The 24,407-nt window shown below is 29.7% G+C and overlaps 1 protein-coding gene across 2 annotated transcripts in view; it reads left to right on the top strand.

Annotated features, from left to right (window-relative positions):
* LOC107436632 (para-nitrobenzyl esterase-like) overlaps positions 1 to 24,407 on the top strand; it is a 298,185-nt gene that overhangs the window by 235,950 nt on the left and 37,828 nt on the right. For both annotated transcript variants that reach the window (XM_043043999.2, XM_043044000.2), the window contains exon 7: positions 12,003 to 12,324. In XM_043043999.2, the coding sequence (XP_042899933.1) occupies positions 12,003 to 12,324 (322 nt within the window). The remainder of the gene's footprint in view (positions 1 to 12,002; positions 12,325 to 24,407) is intronic.

Below are 24,407 nucleotides of genomic sequence, written 5' to 3'. Positions count from 1 at the left end.
AATGAAGTAAAAAGAAATAAAACAAAAATATTGATTAAAATTTAAGACGCGTCTCTCAACTTGAGTAGCACAAAAGATGACTGCTTTAAATATTTGCATACAAAATTGTAAATTCTTAAATCAGTTTGAAGATACAAGCGGCATGGAACTAAATTAAATAAACGACGTCATCCTAAAAAGATGCGGCAGAAAATTTCATTTATAGTGATTGAAAAGGCCATGAATAAACGAAAATAGCTTTCGCTTAAATTAAATGTCGTAGGCTTAAATTAAATGTAAATTAAATGTCTTCCTTTCTTTTGTAGATGTTGTCGTTGGATTGGTGAATTTTTTATTAGATGTTTTTTTTTTCATGCTTCTAACTGCTTCATCGCTTAATATTTCAGTTTACAGTTTCTTATGACCCACGCGAATAACAAATTTCATCGGTTCATATATATATTAAGAAATTAAATCCGGTTATTATAAATACTAACCGGTTAAAATTAATTACAACCACTTGTTTTTTGTGAAAGTGAGAAATGAAAAGGGTAGATTTCCGTATCGTGATCTGTGGCATAATAATCGCCAAGTCTTGGAAACTTCCGGGCAGCGGTCTGCAAGAAACTAGCAAAAAACATCACAGAAAGGGACAAACTCGAAGGGTATGACTCGTACCGACCCCGGGCAAACATTTACGTGTTTTTATTATTATTATTATTATTATTATTATTATTATTATTAAACCTTTTGCAGTTTAAAATCAATTTGGCGATTGCAGTTGGCATGACAGATCATGATACGGAAATAGCCCAAATAAAAACATGATTGACCAAACTTGATTGGTTATTATTAATAATTCCCGGTTGATGTGATAAATTCGTTTAAATTATTCATTTTAACCGGTTTAGTTGATTATTATTAATATTGTCCTGTTAGTATTAATAATAACCGACTATTCACATTGACCGTAACTTTTATATATCTAAATTTTTTATGCAAATATTCTTCTTAATCTATTTTAAAGATTAATTTAATTGTATGCATTGTATACCTAGAGAAATATAGGGTCAAAACTAAAGGAATGATATTAATGTTTAAACTAAATAATATTAAAGTCTATCGTAATTCCTTCTCTATGGGAGCACAGAAAATCTCAGTAATTTCTATTGATGTGCTTTTGTAATGATTTTGATAAAATTAAGAAAAAATATAGTTTTACAATATGTGATAAAAGCTGGTAAATATGGCAAAATGAGGTTAAATTTGATATTTTTATCATGTTACCTAGGAGCATAGCATAAAAACCATTTATTGGGCTTTGATTTTTACTAAATGTTTGGCTTTTTTGATACCGAAAGGAAAAATTACGAAATAAATGGTTTAAATTCTAAATATTTTGGTTTATTTCTTTGAACTGTATATATCAGAATTATGGATTTTTTTCCTTTACCGGAAACGTCATTACCATACAATACGGTAATCTTGCCTTAACTTCCTTCTCCGTGAATGTATCGATTATAAAAGAGCAGTACATTTGAAATTTTGAACACCCGAAATGTGATGAATTAAATGTATATGATTGCCCTTACGTGATGAGGCTGAGATTTATGTTTAGGGTTATACTTTCTCCCACAAGACTAAATTCCATTGATCGGAACGCCATTTCTGTATGGTTTAGAATAAAATGCTCGAATAATATTCTCTTCCAGACGGAAGCATTATACTACTCTCAAAGGGAATGAGAAACATATTTTAATCTAAATGCCCATCGGAGATATCTTTTTCAAATCGTCTGCTGAAAATCGTGGAACATTTCGAGGGCAATTTCTGCCCGTGCACCCTAGAGAGGCACTTTTGTGTTTTATTGAATATTTGAACTAGCTTGGCCCCCTGCAGAGTTCCATTGGTGGCGAAATCATTCCAGCTATATTCCGAAAAGAATGCCATTTTTAGGTTTCTACTCCTTTCTTAGGAGAAAACGATTTCATCTCTGGAACTCTTCTGGGGCCTCAGAGAATATTGCCTTTCAAAAATATGTTTCCCTAAACAGAGGGCTTTCTTCTGGATATTCCTTTTTTAAAAAGAACAATTTTCAACTTAAAGTTTGAAGTTCGGGGTAGACCTTAAACTATTCCAGAGCATTCTTTCAGAATATAAAACCACGTGATGTTTCTCTTTGTGTTCTAGAATCACTGAAGTGGAATGTTCTGCCGCCTTGAAAGAAACGATATTAGAATGCACGAGTGCCATATTTTAGATCTTTGAGTGAAAGACATAAAGAAGCATTTGTGCTGTATCATTCTTTTGGTTTTAGGCTATAGACTTACGAAGAATATTTCAATAGTTTAAATGTAAAATTACAGAACTTAAAGTCAATAAGTATTGGATTCTTTTGAATTTTAGAGCTCTTTGCTGCGTAAAATAAATATGCAACTCTGAATATACAACATAAAGAAGTTCTATTTTTAAAATTCTATTTCTCAGGAACTACTTGGCTGATTTCGTTCAGCTTTTGTATTCTGATATATAAAGTTACATTCTTTAAGATGATGTAAACGTTTGTATACCCAACAATTCAAAATATTTTCTATCATTATTAAATAAAATTGAAAAAACTAGTAGTCAGGGCCGGCGCTAAGCATTCACCACCTCACCAAATGCGATAAAATGGAAAAATTTGGTGAATAAAATTGTGTTTTGGCGAAAGTTATTGGTGAATGATTTTTTCCACTAGATAGAAAAATATGGATAAGAAATTGTTAAGATTTGCATTTGGCGAAGACTTTAAAAAAATATTGAATACTTTTGATATTCGGCTAATATACTGGTCACTTAATTCGAAATTGTCAGCGCGGGCCGTGATAATTAGTTATTAAAAATTATTTTTTACATTGAATTATCTTTAATTAAAAGAAAAAAACTGGATGGCGGCTGAAATAGGGCGAGCAAAAATAATAAAAAAAGTGCGTGGAGTCCCTCCGCGCGGAAGAAGTTAAACTTCGTAACCTGCGACGTTAATTGTAGAAGAATCAGCAGTCGTAGAAGGATCACTAGTTCTATTCAACGATTCTTTTTCCTGCTCCGCTCGCTTCCGTGCTCTGTAATCACGGTAATATTGTGCATTTTTCCCTCGTGGACCTCTTGAACCAGTGGAAGTGCTTGTGGTTGCCTCATCGTCTCGCCCTGGAAAATGTATTTGTATTAATAATGTATGTGAATGCGTCATAATGTAATTTCAGAAGAGAAAACCTAACAATCAATTGATATTCACAAGAGACGTACCTTGACATAACCTTAAATCCGTCGCATTGTCCGTGGGATTGTTTTCACTCATTTTTTACAATTGTTATCCACTAAATTTGAAAATAAAAAATACTACCCTATTAAATTATATGTGTATCAAAACAAACTAAAAAAATATTTATAGAAAAACAATACTTTTATTATTTTTATGCTAGTGAGAACCAAAACAATATGGAAATGAATGAGGGAAAACTGGATCCTACCACGTGATTTCCCGGTAGCGTTAAACGTTTAACGCAACCTTGTTGGAAGTCGCATAAGAAGTATAACTTCAAAAATTAGATTTGTATACAAGAAATTTCGATTCGCTTGAAAAAGTGGCGAAATATTGCGAAACTACGTGAAAAGTAGAATTAATATTATAAGGTTCATACTTTGGCCCGTTTTTCAAAGCAATCTTTCTTGTCCATATTTCCCAGTTTGCGGCTGCACCTCATATTTTAAGGGTCAGAAATTCAAATCCACTGAAAAACAGGTATGCTTATTGAGAGAAAATACATTTTTGCGCATGATTTTTAATTTAAAACATCGTCTGCACTAATTAATTAGCTAACATGACGACACACCCTCGAAACATTATGATTGCGTCCTAGAACGTGAAGATCCAATCATTAGATCTAAAGTTGGCTGAGGTTCCGAATTACATGATTCTGAATTAAATGTCAACACTTTAAATCCTATTAAACACTATATTAAAACATTTAAACACTATTTATAAAATCATAGAATAAATTGTAAACTACCAGCCTGACACTGGTTCAATACATCAACTTAATAAATTTCACTTTATTTTCGAACAAAAATTCCATTTCTATCTTTGTTATATTTTTCTATTAAGCTCTTAGTTAGATTAACAAACTCTGTTTATTTACAAATTGATTGAAATTTACATTTATTCAAAACTAAGAGCTTTCTCCAATCGGCAGATAATACTACTGTTAGTCTCCCCCCCCCCCAAAAACCAACTCACAACTTTATTGGATTGGATGGTTGCGTTAACGACGTAATCCGGAATATTTAATGAACACATCTGGTGTCAGTAAGCGATTTTAATTAACATTTAAACTAAAGGTTTGCCAGTCAGATATTTGGTTTCCAGAACCTTCCATTAAATATGCCTTTTGATTGAGATCAATTGTTTCAACTCAAAACATTTGGATTCGTTAGTGGATATCGACAAAGAATAAAATTATATATACTCGATATCTGGGCACAGCAATTAATTAGAAAGTACAGAATACTCTCGATATTTCGAGCTTCGATATCTCGAAAATCCTGTTATGTCGAAAAAATATTTTTCTCCTTGGCATTATATATCCACCTAGGGTTAATTTGAGTTCCTATATCGAAGAGTGTCTTCTCAAAACATTGTCATGTCGAATTTTTTTCGAAATAGAAACTGAATTATTTTTTTCGAAATAGAAAATGAATTTTTTTTTTCGAAAATATCACAATGTAAGTTTATTGTAAGCCAATTCTTTTCTATTTAATGCATATTTATTTTTGTCATACTTTTAAATATAAAATTAACATTGTTCTATTTAGACTTATAGTCAACTTTCATTACATACATAATTATGAGTAGTTTTTCTTATGTTTCATGACTCCACATTTTTGAGTACCATTTCAGAATATATTTTTCTACTTCTTGGAACATATTTAGTTCTGAACTTGTTATTTTGAAAATCCGCTATCTCGAAATTTGTTTAACATCCCTTCAACTTTCAGATATCGAAAGTATACTGTACTTTAGTTCCATAGGAGAATGTTTTTTTTTTTAATAATTAAGCTTCTTTTAAGCGATATTTAAATAAAATTTATTTTACGTTATATGATGTTAAGTTCAAAATTTCTCCAAAAAATTTTAAATGTAGCATTTTCCAATATTTTTAATCTAAAGATATTCGAAAATTAGCTGAATATCCGTTCTGCGTTCGGGGTGAAAAAAAATTATCAGTAAATCAGTTATTGAAAAATACTACCGAAATCATTCACATAACTTATCGACAAAACTCATTAAGCAAAAACAATTCAATTTTTTTACTTATATTTGTTGCCCTTCCCGGTAGCTTTATGTTATCAGATTCATCTTTTCAAAATTAAGATTCATTACATTCAGTATCATTTGGCATAATACTGTTGCTCGGGGGCAAATCCCTGATAGTCAAAAATTACCATTATCAACAATTTTTTCCTGTACAGTGAGTAAAAAAAAACGAACCATCTTGAGTAACTTTTGATCTAATGATCGAATTTTCCTGTTCTGGGACTCATTCTAAAGGTTCGATAGGGGGATTTTATGTATGTTAATTAGTGTAGGCGATATTTTAAGTTACTGAACCAGATGTAAAAACGTACTTTCTTTGAAAAAAACATACATTTTTCCTACGGGTCTGGATTTTTCTCCCCCAAAACAAAGGGGGTTGTCGCAATCTGGAAAATAGGGCCCCAATGGTTTGATCAGGAGAGCGATCTAAAGTTTGGACCCCTTAATGTTAATTTCACATTTTGTATATCTCGAGAACTTTTTAAGCGAATAGAAAAATTTTTGCACACGATTATAAAATTTGTTTATCTAAGATAATTCCATGCAATAGATAAATTTTAGTAGATATTTATTATTATTTATTTATTTATTTAATAACAGTAAAAGAAAATTTGAAATGCAAGGTCTACAATTTTTTACATCATTTTAAAATATGTAATTTTACATGACCAAATACACAAGTAGAGAGAAATCTGTAGAATAGTTCCCGAGAAATCGAATTTTAAATATATGACTTTTTAAAAAAAATATTTTTTCAAGAGCTACTCAACAGATTTCGTTCAAATTTTGTATTTTGCTATATGAAATTATATACTTTAAAATGGGATAAGATGTTATTTACCTTGCAATTCAAAACTCTTGCTCTATTATTTAATAAAATTGTAGAATGTAATAAATATTTACTAAAATTTATTTTTTGTATGGATTTATCTTTGGATAAACGAATTTTATAATTGTGTGCAAAAATTTTTCAATTCGTCTCAAGAGTTCTCCAGATAAGACAAAATACTCAAAAAGTAAAACGACCAACCCATGGTCATTGGTAACATCAAATATGGGACCATAGATTAGTCGGCTTATCATAAAAGTAAAATCTTCATTGCGTTACCAGATCTTAACCTGAAAATCAGTCATTTCCGATGTAGAATTTGATGCGTACAAAATAATGTGAAATATACAGGGTGTAAAAAAAGCTTGGAAATGGTCAAATGTATGTTCTATTCAACGATTCTTTTTCNTGTAATTATACATGACCAAATACACAAGTAGAGAGAAATCTGTAGAATAGTTCCCGAGAAATCGAATTTTAAATATATGACTTTTTAAAAAAAATATTTTTTCAAGAGCTACTCAACAGATTTCGTTCAAATTTTGTATTTTGCTATATGAAATTATATACTTTAAAATGGGATAAGATGTTATTTACCTTGCAATTCAAAACTCTTGCTCTATTATTTAATAAAATTGTAGAATGTAATAAATATTTACTAAAATTTATTTTTTGTATAGACTTATCTTTGGATAAACGAATTTTATAATTGCGTGTAAAAATGTTTCAATTCGTCTCAAGAGTTCTCCAGATAAGGCAAAATACTCAAAAAGTAAAACGATCAACCCATGGTCATTGGTGACATCAATTATGGGACCATAGATTAGTCGGCTCAACATAAAAGTAAAATCTTCATTGCGTTACCAGATATTAACCTGAAAATCAGTCATTTCCGGTGTAGAATTTGATACGTACAAAATAATGTGAAATATTGGTGACAAAATAATGTGAAATCTTGAAGGTGCAAAAAAAGTTTGGAAATGGTCAAATATATCCAGAAATATAATTTGGAACAACTTTGAAATCTTAAATATAAACTCAATATTTTATTGCAGATTCAAATTCCTCCGAAGGAAGAAACCTTTTTAACTTATAGATAGTCCACTGAAGTAGGAACTCAAAGAAAAAAAAATAGTGCATAATTTACTTATAATGGCGAATCTTGATACCCATCAGATTAAAAATCATTAAAAATTGACAAGTTTCAAAATTTACGTATATCCATTTTAAACAACTTTTTCCCCATTTAAATTTTTTATAGTTACAGCCCCTTGGTGAAGCAAAATGCATAGATGAACATGAGTTGAATTGGACTCCTTTTTTCTTGAGAATCTGAATAAAAATTATCATATTTATCAAATGGAGAAATCTTTGGGAGGAAGACACTGGCCCACATTGGGCTGCCTGGGCCAACTATGTCTTGGGCTTACTATGATAATGATGGGAGAATCTGAATCTGTAATAAAAAAATAGAGGCTTATGTTCAAGGTTTCAAGGTTGCCACCCACCCCGCTTCCAGGGTTTTGAGGTGGAAGACTGAGTTTTTTTTTTATTGAATAGCTTATATAAAAATATTGAGTCCGTCCATATTTCGATGCATTGTATATTTTTTGAGGTATGTGACCTTTCGAGGCTTTTTTTACACCCTATATGTTACAAAAAACCCATCACCTAATTAAAATCAGCAACAGCAGAAATTGCAAACAATTGAAATATTTCGAACAAAACATCCTAAAAATTATCTGTCTGCTTTCAAAACATTTTATTTATCAGGTAACACCATCTAAACAACTTCGAAATATATCGAACAAACAATACGTTTTGAAGTACATTCTCTTAATACACAACGAAAACTTTTTTGTGTTTTGTCAGCAATTGTTACATGTAGAATAATATATTCGCCACAATAATCAGAATGGGTGATATATCTACCATAAGTTGGGGAAAAAAGTAGAAAAATGGTCTTTAAAGACGATATAAAGATCGCCTTTACATGATATTTACTTTCTTTCTTTGCGTATTTACTTTACTCAAACAAGAAACCTGTTTGTATTAAGGTAACAAAAGAAATTGGAGAAAGATAAAACGAAAGGAAAAAAAATAGAACTATTTCAGTAAAGAAACCTCAAAAGGTTGATGCCGTTGCTTTGAACGCCTCAACTCAACTTTGTCAAATGAAGAAATAAACAGTGATATTCTTTCTTCTTTACTTTTTTTTCTTTTTTCTGTTTGCGTGACAATCACACTTCTCTTCAACATTTTAAAAGAAAATGTTATAAATATATCAGGATTTTTTTTTCTTTCAGAAACTATGAATGATACTTAACATGTTAAACTTTTTTGAACGTAATGCTCATTAATTCTGTATCAATATCTGATGAATTTATAATGCAAATGGAACAAGCATAGAGCTAATGGCATTTACATTTAAAACATTTTCTTTAAAATTAAAACTGTCATCAAGTTTATTTTTAATTCCGTTTTCAATACGGAAGATAGATTACTATTAAACATATAAAAAGAATTTTATTTTATTATTTTTTAAAAAATTTCTTTAATGTAAATATCTGTTTTCAGAAAAAATCCATAGATGTAATTATCTTTCAAACTTAAATGCGTTTAAACTACCATAACTTTTTTAATTTTAACTCAAAAAATGCAAAAGAACTCAGAATAGCATAACATAGCTTGGCTTAGCGTATCTCAGCAAAGCATAGTAGCATTTTCTCATTCGTATATTCATTTATAATTTGGAAATGTCAATGAGAAACGAACCGCCACCAGAGCAACGGAAAATATTAATAGCACTCGTTTAATGCTTTTTGAAACTATCTTTAAAATCCACATTCTCTTCTCAGACTAGCATTGCTTTATAAACTTATGTAAATTAATTCTTTTGAAAATTATATGAAGTACATTTAAGTCAGTACTACACTCTAAAAAGAACTGTTCTCTGTACAGGAAATAATTCTTAAAATAATCATCCATATTACATTTATATGAAGCATGCCACTACGGAAAATTATACGTTGTGAAAATATTAAATTTTTAATGATTTAAAGTTCGTCCTAAAAAAGATTAATGATAATTTTAATTTAAATAATACATTTTTATCGAAAAAATTATAACGAGGACTATATAGTTCATTTCATATTTGTAATTATAAGAATGATGATGAACATTGAAAGCACATTGTATACACATTGAACTATATTGTCACAATCCTGGTCAGTAATAAATAGAATATTGATTTATGCTTAAAACATTAATGTTTGAAAATTTTAGCAATAACATCGTTTATGATTTCTGCACAATTAATCAATTATCAGATTAAAATACAATGACGTGATATTGACTTGTAATATTTATAATGCCGAGTTATATTGATAAGTTGAACAACAAATTATTGTGCAGTTTAGTCGATTGAGACTCTCGTTATATAAAATTCTACATTTTAACTATTTAAAAAAAAACAAAATAGTGGTGAATAATACTAAAAAAAAGGAGAAAAAAAAACAAAGAATGATGTTTGAAAAGTGGATGCTAATATAATACGTTATTAAGATGTTGATTTGAGTCAAATTATGAAAAAAAAATTTCCACTATCATTTATGGGATTACCAAATTAACAAATGGTCTTAACAGTAATATATAGTTTAAACCGTATGCCTTAATATGAATAAATTTTATAATACTATCTGGATTGCGCAAGATAAGCTCTCAGTGAGACAAAAAGGCTCGCCCATTTTGCGACGCACTCTCTGAAATTAAACCTTCAATTTTGACGATTCAGCAATTCTTAAGATATATCTCGCTAATTTTGATAATCATTTCATCATGAAATCACGGGATTTGAGACAAAGCAGGGCTGAAGAGAATAGAAGGGCTGGTTTACTCCTTTGAAGAAACTCTCGCCGCTCCAAACCTCCGATTTTCTCCAGTGACGTCACTGTAGCGCGAATCTTGCACTTTTACTTCAAGAACGGACCTTTCAGTCTAACTAGCTCTAACTAATATTGGAGCATTCCTTTTTGTGACATATTCCAAGATATTTGTTATTTTATAAAATGATTTTCCTCAGTTTATTGCAGTGAATTTACAAAAAATTAAAACTATTAATGAAATGCCAGTTTGCGCGATTGCGATTTGCAAAAATTCCGATAGAAACACAAAAGGAAAAAATTTAATTTTCCACGTGTTCCCTAAAGTAAATGAACAACTATGTAAAGAATAGATTCAATTAATTGCAAACGAAATGACACAGTTAATATAAAACAGCAATACGTTTATTCTATCGTTAAGAACTTTTATAAAAATTCATATCTAAATAGAAACCGCTTCTCGTTACTTCAAAAAGAAAGCAGGCGAAAAAATTAAAAATGGGTAAAGTCAAAGAAAATTAGAGCGTAAATAAAAAGCATAAATAAAATATATAGTATATAGTTAAAATTCTCCTAATTTCATAACATATTTTTTAATGTAGTTATTCTAAATATTTATAATTTTTTTTAATTATATTCTCTTAAAATTAAATATCTATAAATTATATTCTCCTAAATTTAAATATCTATAAACAATTGTAAAATTTCAAATATCATTATGTACCTAAATTATTATTTTGTTTCAGTAGTAAGCATTTAAGGTTGATGTTTCCTAATGATTAAGTATGAACAAATTGCTATTAACGGCATATTTTAAAAATCAGGATTCTAAATTTAACCCAATTTATAGTTATCAAAGATTACGTAGATAAAAAAAGTGTCGATATATGCTTTTCTTAATAACTAAAGTTAAAACTGAACTTTTTAAAATAAAATATTTATAGTGTCATTTTCTCTAACTAGTAGAATATTTTTGTAAGTTTAAAATGGTATTTTTTTAATATAATGGCCAAGAAAGTTTTTTTGAACTATGTTTATGAACGGAAATAATGTGTTAATTATGTAAAGTTTGAAATCTAATAACCAGAAAAAGTCTAATTTATCAGAGAAAAAGATGCAAAGTTATCCTATCTTTGCTAGCGATCTTCGAGATCTGTGTATACAGTGACGTCATGAGGAGAGAAATTGTAGCTTCAGCTCTAAGAGCGGAATGAACTAGCCCTTCTCTTTAGCCCTGGAGACAAAGTGCAAACTCTTTAAATATATGACGAACATGCTTCCTCAACTTGGAACCTCCTCTCAGTGCATTGTGGGCAATTGATAACCTTCGGGCAAGGATTTATCTCTCTGTTCAATCTGTCTTTCTTGTATTGTTAGGGCAACGTTGATTCACCTTTACGGTTGCCTACAAAAAAGTTAGGAACAGTACCACGCTTTAGATACCATAATGCGCCAAGAGCCCCTCGTGGTTTTTCTTTTTTCGAAAAACCGAAGAGTAAAATATTTCTTTACTTTTGACGAAATTCTTTTCTTTGAAAAAGTTGGCGATAGTTATTTCGTTGATTTGAGGAAATGTTCGCTCGGTGCATATACCAGGAAAAGGTTTCGTCAGAAACGAAGATAGTTTCGTGAAATTTGAGTATCCATTTCTTACAGTGTGGATGAGCCTTAGCTAACGCCAGCAACAAGAGTAAACTAGTTTTGGGGTACAATGAGATCGCTGATTGAAACTTTGATATTCCCCTAGAAATAAGGGCATCAGGCTGTTATTACCTCGACCACTACGTGTGTCTCATGCTTGCTAGACACTGTGTCACTTGTTGATCGTGATTAACAAATGTTTTAATTTCTTCAATATAAATTGAAAAGATTATTGATAAGTGCGTGTAATTTTTGTGCTATCAGTTCGAAAAATTATCTTTAAGGGTTACTAACCTGAAGCATTTCTTTTTAAATCCAGGTCACTCTCTTTGGTCCGGACGCTGGTGCAGCGAGTATCATGGCTCTGATATCTTCACCCAAAGCTCAAGGATTATTTCGATCCGCTTGGCTAGTGGGTCCCACAATGGTCTTCAACAGGACATTCGAAGAGGTGACCCAGCACAATAAGGGTCTTTTTCTGCAGAGATCGAACTGTGAGGATGCCCGGTGCCTGAGGAAGAGTGCCGCTCAGGACATTATTACGGCACACTTAGGGAAAGACGATGCTTCTTTTAGGATCAGAGACCAGAATGATTTACCTATTCAAGGGATTTTTCCAGAACAGCTCATAGTCATGGATGGTAAGTTTCCTTCTATCTATGTTTGTAACATTTTATCTGTTTGAAAAAGTTTCGTAATTGTTTGCGTGTCTATGGAGCGTGTCTGTGGTAACATTCTGCGTGTCTATGGAGAAAGCTAGCTCACAATCACGGATAGTGTGTTGCTTTATTTTAAACTTTCACTTCTATTTCATTTCGAAACATGCTATTATTAAAGAATGCCATGTTTCCCATCTTAATGTCAGTAATATTTACTTTGCTCGGCAAAGCTACATGAAATATAAGGATTATATTTATCAGAGGAAACTGCTTGCAATAAGAGCCTCTTTTAAGCTTAACAAAAAGGTTTATGATTTTACTCACATTGAAAGCGTATAATTTTATAAATATTTTGTTTCATCATGCTATAGTAAGAAAAATGTTTGAATTTGCAGACGTACTGTAAGACAGCTGGTGAAGAGTAAATCTCAAAAAATTCCATTTTTGTTTTCAACAAATCATACAGTAAATAATGTAATGACAACGAGCCTCCCTTTGCCGGTCATGAGATTGGCAGATTAGCCCCCTCGGCTAAATTACATGTACAGCTCCAAGGTGTTCCCAAACATTTATTAATACTTCAATTTTTATTAATTCAAAGATTCCCAACAATTTATACGACTATTAGAAATCTTTAGGCTTAAAATTATGAAAATTAATCAGAATTAAATTAAGATATAAAATATTCAGATTAAATCTCTAATTTTCGGCAAAATTATGCTTAAAAAGCGAGTCAAAATAGCTTCAGATCTTTTTCAGACATTATGTTCTACAGAAATCTTCCCAATGAATTGTTGAAACCTTATGTAAAACATAGACTAAAAAAGGGGGACTTTTAGAATGGTATTTTCTTCAGAAAGCTTGAAAAAACACAAATTTTCATTATTTTTCTTGAGAAACTTCTGCTTGCACACATTGGTTTAAAAATATATTGCATTTTACATTAATATATCTAATTTTCTTGTTATGTTATTTTTTGTGATAGATTTTCATGTTTTTTTTCTTATATTGAAAAAAACAACATAAAAATACACACAACGCACTTGCGTTGTGTGTATTTTTAATATCCCAGGAAATAGCATATTTTATAATCATCAGACTTATTAAAACCAACTATAGAAAGTTTAATCTTTTCACTCATATTAATTATATTAGTATTTTTGTTCTAGGAAGTCAAATTAGAAAAAATTAACATGCATGCTAAAAAAAACATTTGCAGTCCTGCTGAATCTGAAAAATATTTCACTTTCTTTTGCTAATTCATAATGCTTGTGACTTATCGTTGGCGTTTTGCAGACAAAATCTGCAGATATTTAAAGCAAGAGTTGTCTTCAAAATGACTATAAAATATTTAAGATAAGTGTAGTAACATTTTTTTCAAAAAAAGTAAAATCTTCAAAATATCTGAAGATTTCTGAAGAAACTCTTAAGGAAAATTAATTTTTCTGAAGAAACTCTAAAGAAAATGAATTTTTCTGAAGAAACTCCAAAGGAAATGAATTTTTCTGAAGAAACTATTAATATATTTTTTGTATATGTATATTCACTGAAATAATAAAAACATCATAAAAATTAATGGAGAATTTAGAAATAGATAATTTCTAATATTTGTTTATACACAATATTGACAAATTTATCCAGTTTGCTAAATAGGTCTCCAAATTATTAATTTATGAACTGCTATTTTTGTGCCGATTCGAAATTCTTTGACCTAGGCCTACTTACATGTGAGTACTCAAATATCAGTACGCTATGGTTTTAACAATACTATGAAACGTAATTTTAACAAAAGGTAATTTAGATAAGTAAAAGTACCTGTGCTACAAATCCGCATGAACAGCTTGTCAATATTAGGGAAGGAACCCAAGTAGCATAAGAAGACATTTTGGCTAAAGTTTGCTATGCAAATCTTAATTTGCTGTGATGTGGTCTAACTCTCATTTCTGTTTGTAATAGCTTAAACTGAATCCCCATGCTTTTAACAAACCAGAACTTGTAATTTAATTACGTTAGAAACATAACAATACTTTACTAGACATACTAGTTTAAACGGTTGATAGTCATTTACTTGAGGTTGTAAAAATTGCTTGAACAGTAAAATTTGAAATTTGCTAAACAGCAAAAAGTTGTTTTAACCATCGTTGGAAGTATATTCATTTATTCATTTTCTGCATTTTTTTAAAGGGACTGCAACTGATATATTAACCCCTTCCCTTTCGCTCACGTCAAAATCAAGGGGTGAGCTTTCGTCTCCTAATTCTCGTGTCTGTGATATTTCCTGGCGAGAGCCTTTGAAAGTAATGCACTGAAAAGATTTAAATATATCCATCTCTGGTGTACCCGGAATTTTTTTATTTCTCATTTTACAAACTAGATGGCTGCACCAGGTTATTTTTAATGTAACTAAGTTAGTTTATTTTAAATTATATATCAGCACTATCCAAATATATGCATTTGTGATATGTATTTCGTACTATTAGCTCAGCTACGTATGCTCCTAGTGAATACACGGGGTTTGTGTTTGGTGATAAAACATTTGTTAAAATTATGTAATTATGGAGTCAGAGTTGCATGGACATATGGAGTTGTAAATTTCTAGCTAAAATAAATTTTAAAAAGCAAAAATGAATACTTATATTGCACAAACACCTATTTTTATTTAATTTTCTTGAAAAAAAATAGGCAATTTAATGATCGTTTTCTTGAAAATAATAAGATAAAAGGGATTAATCAGTTAAAAAAATTTTATGCAATTAGTACAAGAATTGAATTATAAAAAAATATAAAATAGTTTGTAAAATATTGTACCATATATATATATATATATATATGGTACAATATTTATATATATATATATATGGNCAAATATATATATATATATATAATGAAATATTTCTTTATTCTTAATATTTAAATTCACTCCTTCTTTACATAAAATAATATTTTCCTTTTATGTTGCAGTAATGGGATTATGTGGTATGCAAATATCTACGCAAATTTTGTTTTTAAAATTGAAACTGTAGGTTTTAATCTGCAGACAAATTATATTATCAGCAAATAAATTATTACATTAGCTCGATAAAAGAACAACTTATCAATAATTTTATACTTTTATCAACAGATTTATCCTGCTTTGTCTCAGCAGATAATTGTATAAATAAAGAGAAAACTTGTTCGCACAAGAGTTTAAAATATTCAACACGCACCATGATAAGGAATATATTTCGGAAAGTGCACCCCCCCCCTCCACTTTACTTGAAATAAAATACTTGGATGCTTGACTTAAGAAATATTACAGAAGTTTGTCGTATAAATATGAAAAATTTGAATAATTCAGCAGTGAATTTGAAAGTTAAATATGGAAGGGAAGCGTAACTAGCAAAATATTTTAAAAAGAATGATATAAAACACTATTTTACTTAAAAAGTTTTAGGTTCAAAATTTATGCTTGGGGCTTTTTAAGACCAAGATAAATCGTCGGTAATCGCAATTTAATATATAACGATATATCTTTTCGATATGCTGAAGGCTTTTATAAGAAACATCTGCGGGCTAAAAAAGAACGATTTGCCTTAGATAATATTTTAAAGTTATACATAAAATAAATCTTTTCATATAACTTTAAGACAAAAAATATTGCCTTCTTAAAAGAAATATGGCTATTAAAGAAAACATTTTGATCTCTGAAAAGAAAATATTTTATCAACAATTATTGTAATGGCAGTTATTGATATTGGGGAAGTGGGAATATATGAAAAAAATAAAAAATATGAATTTGATGTTTTGAAAGTGATTGAAATTGGGTAGAAAATGTAATATTTCGACTTTTATATATATCTTAGAAAATATAGATTTATAGAAATTTTGCTAGCTATATTTTTGAAGGAAAAAAACGAAAAAATAATAATTTCTAAAAATAAAGTCATATGCGTACAGTATGCCTTAAAATTCAATTTTATAAAACCTACTCACGAAAAACTATCTTACAGTTTGTCAAAAATATTAGGTTATTTTGAGGAATTTGCTTCTTGAAGAAAATATTTATTGATTTTTGTTGACGTTTATTAGGTATTTGGAAAGCTATACTTTTAAAATGTTTGTCTGATGTTGGTCTCATTGGCATTGGCCGCATTGCCCTTTTCCTCATTGGTCTCTAAAATTGAGCTAATTTCTGGAATGCTTTTTTTTTTGGAAGTTAGTATGAACTAATTTTTATCTAAAATTAATTCTATATAAATACTAAAGTAATCAAGCCCATTATTTTTGCTTAAATTTTGCAAAAAAGTTTCATAAGATTTTTTTAAAAATTTTCTCTGCAGTGAAGAAAATGTATGGTAAAAATACCAGAATATGGTAAAATTTAATGTCTGGCTCTATGAGAACACCGAAATGCTTGGTAATTGTAACGGACGCATTCCTAGAACTGAATCCCGAGTTGTGCAAAATCGATAATGATTTATATCGTTTTTAGTCAACTTCTCTTTTTATCTAATTTTTGTGATTAGAACATTGAATTCTCAATCTTTGTCCAGATGACACAGGAAAGGTTCTCATCTAATAGTTCATGGCTGCATTATTATACCTAGTCCCCATTTTTCTATTTAGATAAAATCGTTAATAGTGTGGTTACGTATTTATGGGATCAACCAGCTTACGATTAACAAACCTATCAAATCTAACTTTTTCTATTAGTGTCCTTCATTAACAATTTCTTATTTTTAATTTTTCAATAAAAACAAAAGTAATCAATACTTAGATTATCTAATTGTATCTACACTGGTAGACATTTCTCGGAAGAAATGGTTGAATAACAATTTATTTAATTGTTATTTTATCTTATTCAAACAAATAAGTCAACTAACCATAAATAAGATGTTATCCAAACAATAAATTGTGAGAAAAAGCGTTTATTAAATGCTTTTGTAGTGTGTCTACTACTACAAAAATGTAATTCCAAATAACTAGTATATAAGACATGTTAACTCGATTTTATGGTCGGGTACCTTTTCATAGATGAAGGTTGGCATTGTCGACATCTACTCTCCCCACCTGTGTGTCCTTCGGACGTGATGTGAACACACCTACCTTGACTGAAACGCCCCCTTCGATATGAACACGCCTACGTCGATGAATGATCCACACTTAACAGTTGACTTGCAACTTGTGACTGCTACATTATCCACCTCCTCGCTCTGTTGCTACTCAGTCTCGATCACACAGAACGTACAACGTTTTCACTCGACTGCTAAAGGCAACACAGGAGCGACCGACAGCGAACTTAATACAGCTCTCACGATCAGCACTAAAAAAAGTATGACTCTCACAAAACAGCAATGAATCAACTAATGGTATCCCTTCAACGTATTCTATCACAGTTATAATTCTGGCTGGGGAGTACTGGTTCTAGTCTCAGCGTTAAAAATACCAGATTTCCTGCATTCCTTTCAACATGTGAAGAGTTTCCATTCCTGCATTCCCCAATTTGTGACCTTGGACTATTAGAACACGATACGCTTATTCGCGCATAAATGGCAGCACCATGAAGCTGCTTAACACAAAAAAGTATAGTATTTCGCACCTCACACAGTAAGTGAAAAAACCAGCTAAACTAACTCAACCACATTACACGGTTCGTTTGAAAAAAAAAAAAGAAAAAACTCAACTACAACCCAACTCAAAACCTATTAACTAACAAAACACATAACTCCTTTGTCTATTTAAATTTTTATTTTTCAGTTTCAAAACCATGATAGTAGTAAATGGTTAAAAAAAATTGTATTTATGGTTGTATTTTTGTATTAGTAGGTTTTTTTAACCATATTAGTTGTAACCGTTTTTAGAACTATAAAAATAAAAAAAGGCTCTTTATTGTAATACCTTTACCAATAACTGGATGGACATGTTGCCGCCACCAGTTTTTTTGCAGTAACTTTATAATGAAAGCTCTAACAGTGTAGCCAGCAAGGAACTCTGAAGGTCTGTATATATATATATATATACTAGCTGACCCGGCAAACAATGTTTTGCCATATGAATTATTTCTAGNTTATTTCTTTTAGAACTCGTCATTTTTTTTAGCGAAATGTTTTTTAACCTAACATATAGTGGTAGATAGAAAAAGTATTTTTAGGGACACAATAAAGGGAAAGTCATTTCTTTTCGAGTGTATTGAAATTTTTCTTGCTTCAAGTGCAATTCTAAAAGCTTCGAAAAATATCTTTTGTGAAAACATCTTTGGAGAAAAACTCATTCAAGTTTTTTTCTTTCTTCCTGCCCATACCTTTTTTTTTAAAAAAATATTTTCCTCTTCTCATTCTTATCATTTTCACTGAGCAAAATTTTATCAATGTAATATTTCCTCCCTCAATGGTCGAAGTGAGGAAATTTTTATTACTTCTTTTTATAAATATAGATTCGATTCGACGCAATCTATGGTCGCTAGTTCTAACCAATTTCTCCATTTCCAGGTGTCTCTAACATCACTGCAAAGTAAAAAGTACAAAAAAGAAGTATCGATGGTGATACTTTTAGATAGTTTGAATCGATGGGATTTGTGATATAATTCTAGCAAAAGTTTCTGCTTGTTGAAGCATTAAGAAAAGCTGTAGCTTTGATTTTTTTATATTTTTTTTCGTATCGAAATTTTTACTCTAATCAATAAATTTTACCTTAATTTTTTAATCGGTTAGATTCTAGCATATCTTTTGAACTAAAGAAAGTATTCATTTTTAAATAATATCTTTTAGTCCTCTGATACGATGAGATATTCAAATTAATAATAGTTTTATTGAAACTTAAACTAATTGTTGTTTTACCTACAGTTTTATTTATTATTATCTTATTCTACAGTTCGGAATATTATTGTCAATAATTAACTTGACTTTGACAAAGAGGGAAATTAACTTTTATTATTATAACATGCAAAATTTATTTGTTACATCTTTAGAATACACTAGAGGGCTAAGCATCCTGTACACTGCCGCTCACCGACACCGATGATTACTTCTCAGTAATTGTTGTTTCTTGGCAGAAAACAGTTTTTTTTTTACATAAGTTTAAATTATTCACTCTACATATATGAACTAAAAAAATTCTGTTTCGTTGTGCCTCCACTTCCCACGTCCAAATATTATTATCTATTAGTATTATAAATAATTAGATCTATTGGTGATCAGAAGTAATTTTTAGAAGTAATCATTTTTAAAAATAAAATTTATATTGTTATAACATTATATTGTTCTAGGAAATTCGGTGAGTTCATAACCGAAATTTAATTTTATCACGTACCAAACGGGTGAATATATTAAATACTATTTTTGCTAGCGTCATAGTGTGCATGAAGCTAATGGTTAAGTTCTAAATCATTTAACGGATCTCTATAACAGTAATTTATAACAATATATTAATGTTTTTTGCACACACAAAAATATAAAACGGTAAATTAGATTAGAGACCTTTTTACATAAATTTATCTTAAAATGTAGCACTGAGTTACCTTATAATAATAATAAAAAAAAGCAATTCTCTTTTTTCTGAAATCTTTTATCAAATATGTAATAACAGTACAGGAAAATACCTTAAAATTAGAGATATAATAATATTTATAGAAAAACAATTTTTTTTTAACTTTTATTAATTGTATGCTGATGACGGCCGAAACAATATGGAAATGAATGAGGGAAAACTGGATCCTGCCACGTAATTTTGCAGCCTATAAAAATGCGCCGACAACAATGGAAAACTGTGTTAGACCATTATGTTTTTTTTGTGTTATATAAAGTTATTTTTAACAATTGAATGCAAATTGAGCCTTAGGAAATATAGATAAATATTTAACGTAACATAGGCGATGATTTAACTCAAATAAAACTTTTACGTGCATTGACGCCAATTTCACTTGATTTTAATCTCTTTAAATGGATCTGCTAATGAGTTTGTTAGAGCATTTCGGATATCTCTCATAGTTTAAATGCAAGTGCATTTGTAAAAATTTTCTTGCGATTTATCAATAAATTTGCAATTTTCAGATTAGACAGAAAGAAAATACATTTACAAACATTTTTAAAAATATTTTTCGTTCCCGAGAACAACATGTACCATTCCAGGACGATTCTACAAAAAAGACTGAACCATTAAAGGAGTAAACCATAAGACCATACTATAATGGAGTGAACCATGATACGTGCATTTTAGGAGCAGTACACAACTAAGAAAACAACCTTTACTTATGACTCCACCCTATTTTGATAAATTAATAACAACCCTGACGCATGCGCAAAGGGCGCTGAAGGTTCTCGTATATGAGAATATGTAATACAATAAATCATATTTCGCAAACAGCAGTACAACTGTAATATAAATATTATTCGATCATTTACACATTTGCAAAGCAATTCTATTTTACCCCAATTATACCAATTATTCAGTTGCTGTACAATTCTGCTCTACAAATAACTATTTAATTGTCAGAAAATTTTGTTTTAAAGACAATTATACAAATGCAGTAAAATTCTGCTTTACAAAACAAATGAATAACAACAATATAACTTTATTTTACAAATAGGACATTTTTCTCAAAACAACTAAATTTGGTAAAGTTATTGGTATTTGAGATTTAAATTCTGCGAGCCATTTATTTAGAATAATGAGAGAAGCAAAAATGACTCACTTTTAGCATCAACCACAGATTTTAAATATGTTATAATCTAGCACTGACTTCTACTTCAAAGTGTCTGTAACTATTAAATTTTAATTTAATCCAAAGTTGATTTCAAAATACAATTGAAACTAACTGTAATAAGATACTTCTCATAGTAGATCCAAAATTATTTATAATATACGATTTAACTCTAATGGTTGGTTGGTGTCGTATCCTCTATTGAATCATATTTCATGGTGTGCTTGAATAGTTTTTGTTATTTCTATGGCATTAAAAGAATACAAATCCTCTTCTGTGGGGTAGTTTAAGAGGTGAAGGCATGCAGCGACTGCAGGACAGTTAAAAACATGATATGGTGTCAGTTACACATTAAGACAGTTGCCACAGTTTTGATATTATTAGAGTTAATTATTAGAGTTATTAACTCTAATAACTCTAATAATTAACTGTAATAAGGCATTGCTTACATTAGGTCCCAAGTTATAAAATACGTTTTCGAGAAACAGTGAAAAGATATTGCATTAGAGCCAAAGTTATTCATAAGATACTACTGTGATTAACTGTAATAAGATATTGCTCACAGTAGATTCAAAGTTATAAAATACGATTGCAACCAACTGTTCAAAGATATTGCATTGGATCTAAAATTATTCATAAGATACCATTTCGACTAACTGTGGAAAGATATTGCGTTAGAACCAAGTTATTCATAAGATGCGATTGCGACTAACAGTAATAAGATATTAATCTCAGTAGATCCTAAAATTATAAAATGCGATTGCGTTACTAACTGTAATAAGCTCTTGTTCAAAGTAGATCCCAAGTTATAAAATGCAACTAACAGTGGAAAGATATTCCATTATATCCAAAGTCATTCATAAGATTCGATGGCGATTAAATGTAATAAGATATTGCTTTCAGTTGATCCCAAGTTATAAAATGCGATTAACTGTAATAAGATCTTGTTCGGAGCAAGTTATGAAAGGCGAATGCGACTAACTGTGGAAAGAAATTCCATTAAATCTTAAATCATTCATAAGATTCGATGGTGACTAACTGTTATAAGATATTGCTGACAGCAGATTCAATATTATTTATAATATACTAGTGCAGTGTTGTTTAATAAAATGTTGTTTACAGTAGATTGCTTGTTATTAATAAAATAGGATTGTGATTAATTGTTGCCCAATATGGATCTAAGATACGATTGAGACTAACGGTAATAAAATTATACTCCCACTAAAATTTCAGAATAAAATCTATTGGCTTCAATGTAGGGACCATGGCGTACTACTATTTGAGATAATAGCGCAGTTGGGATAAACTATTTGCGGCGCAGCCACATAAACTGTGAGTGTACAGTGTCTTGCAGCTGCTTGTGGTTCTATTAATTAAATGAATTTAAAATGACCAAAGGAAATTCTTTGACACTGCTTAAAAAATATGAAATGATTGCACTGACCTACATAAAAATTTGCTCATTTTCTTTCTAGTGCAGTTTTCCTATCAAAATTTTGAATTATTTTTTAAGTAATTAACTCAAAATATTGCCTTTAAATATGTTTTCCTCAATTCAAATTGTATTCATTGTCGAAGCAAAAATTGCTCGACTTCTAATAAATATATTGAATTAAAAATAGGTAATTTGCTTCAGAATAGCATGTTATTTAAATTCATGCTAGCACATATTAGTAAGCATTTTATTTATTCCTTTCAACAAAATAAAAAATTTTTTTTATAAATTTAAAAAATAACTTTGTATTTTTCAATTTCTTTGAGTAAGTATGGTTTAAAAAAACGTACTTAACTGCGTATTCAAAGTTATTTATAGTCATCAGCATGACTTTCATGACTTTTAATTTGCGCGCAAATCGTCATATTCATTATTTTCTTCAAATGTTAGCTCTGAAGAAAATTAAATTGTAAAAATTCTTCGCATTATTTAAATAAAATAATTTGCACTTAACTATGTATTTGAAAATTTTAAATTCCTATGAAAGGAATTCAGAATCCCAAGTTAAATATTATTTAAGTTGTGTAATATAGAAAAACTTTTTACATTGAAGCTTTCTGGATGAAATAAAATTCACCTAGTCCCCTTAATCTGAAATTAATTTTACAAAAACATTTCTTCTTAAATATCTTCTAGTGGAATAATGTTTTGAAAAAGTATTAATGTGATTGGTAAATGACACTTAGTACATACAGTGCGCAAAATGAAAAACGGACCACCCTAAATAATTTTCGATCTAATGATCGGATCTCTACGTTCTTGGATTCAATCTTAATGACTCGAAGGGATAACTTCAAATATGCTAATTAATAAGTACTTATTAATAAGTATTAGTATTTTAAGTCACGTAATCAAACACAAAAACGTACTTTCTTTTAATTTTGCGTAGAGTTATCTTTGGATAAATGAGTTTCATAATCGGGTGTTAAAAGTTTTCAATTCTTTTAAAAAGTTTTCGAGATATAGTGAAATACGGAAAAAGTAAACTTAACATTAAGGGGTTCAAACTTTGGGATCCTATTTCGCAGATTGCGGCTTTCCCCCTTATTTTGGGGGTCGGAAATCTGAATCCGTTGAAAACAAGGTATGTTTATTCAGAGAATGTGCGTTTTTGGGTCTTATTTCGTAATTTAAAACATCGACTCCATTTTTTAATTAGCATATTTGAAATCCCCTCCTCGAAACATTAAGATTAAGTCCTAGAGCGATCCAATCATTAGATCAAAAGTTATTTAAAGTGGCCCATTTTTTATTTTGTGCACTGTACTCCCATACACAAAGTACCATTGCTATATTTCTCCAACATTAGATTTCAAATTAAAATATAGATATATTTCATTAACTATTTCATAATTATTCTAAGACGACTTCAAAAGTAAAATAATTTAATTAAGGGATTCTATATTTATTATGTTACGCTTATGTAGATATAGGCATATTCACTTTCAAAGTATTTTAATTCCTTCTCCTTGTTATAGTTAAGTTAACTTTTCCAGACACGAACAAACTCATCCGCAGTATATTTCCGTAATATATGCAAACTAATTGTCACAAAGAAACTTAGGAAATGCAGTAATTCTATGTGAAACCGTAGAAATTTGTATGTCAAATGGTTTCGATAACTTGGCAGAGTTTTCATCATCAGTAGGAATTTAATTATGGTGAAGATGGTTCAAAGTTTTCCCAAGTCTGGTAGATGACAAATTAGATATTAAGATTTTTTGTCAGTTTTTTTGCTTCGATTTTTTTTATTTATTATTTAATTTTTGGCATTATTAAAATCAAAATTCTGCAAGAACTGTTCTAATTCAAATATACTTTTTTCCGAATTTCTTCTGGTTTGTTTTAATTCTTTTTTAATTTTATAACCGGCGTTGAACAGCCGCCCCACTT

Source organism: Parasteatoda tepidariorum, chromosome 2, assembly GCF_043381705.1.
Source record: "Parasteatoda tepidariorum isolate YZ-2023 chromosome 2, CAS_Ptep_4.0, whole genome shotgun sequence".
NCBI classification, from domain to species: Eukaryota; Metazoa; Arthropoda; class Arachnida; order Araneae; family Theridiidae; genus Parasteatoda; species Parasteatoda tepidariorum.
The sequence above is the reverse complement of the archived record's forward strand: the minus strand, read 5'-3'. Positions and strand labels throughout refer to the sequence as shown.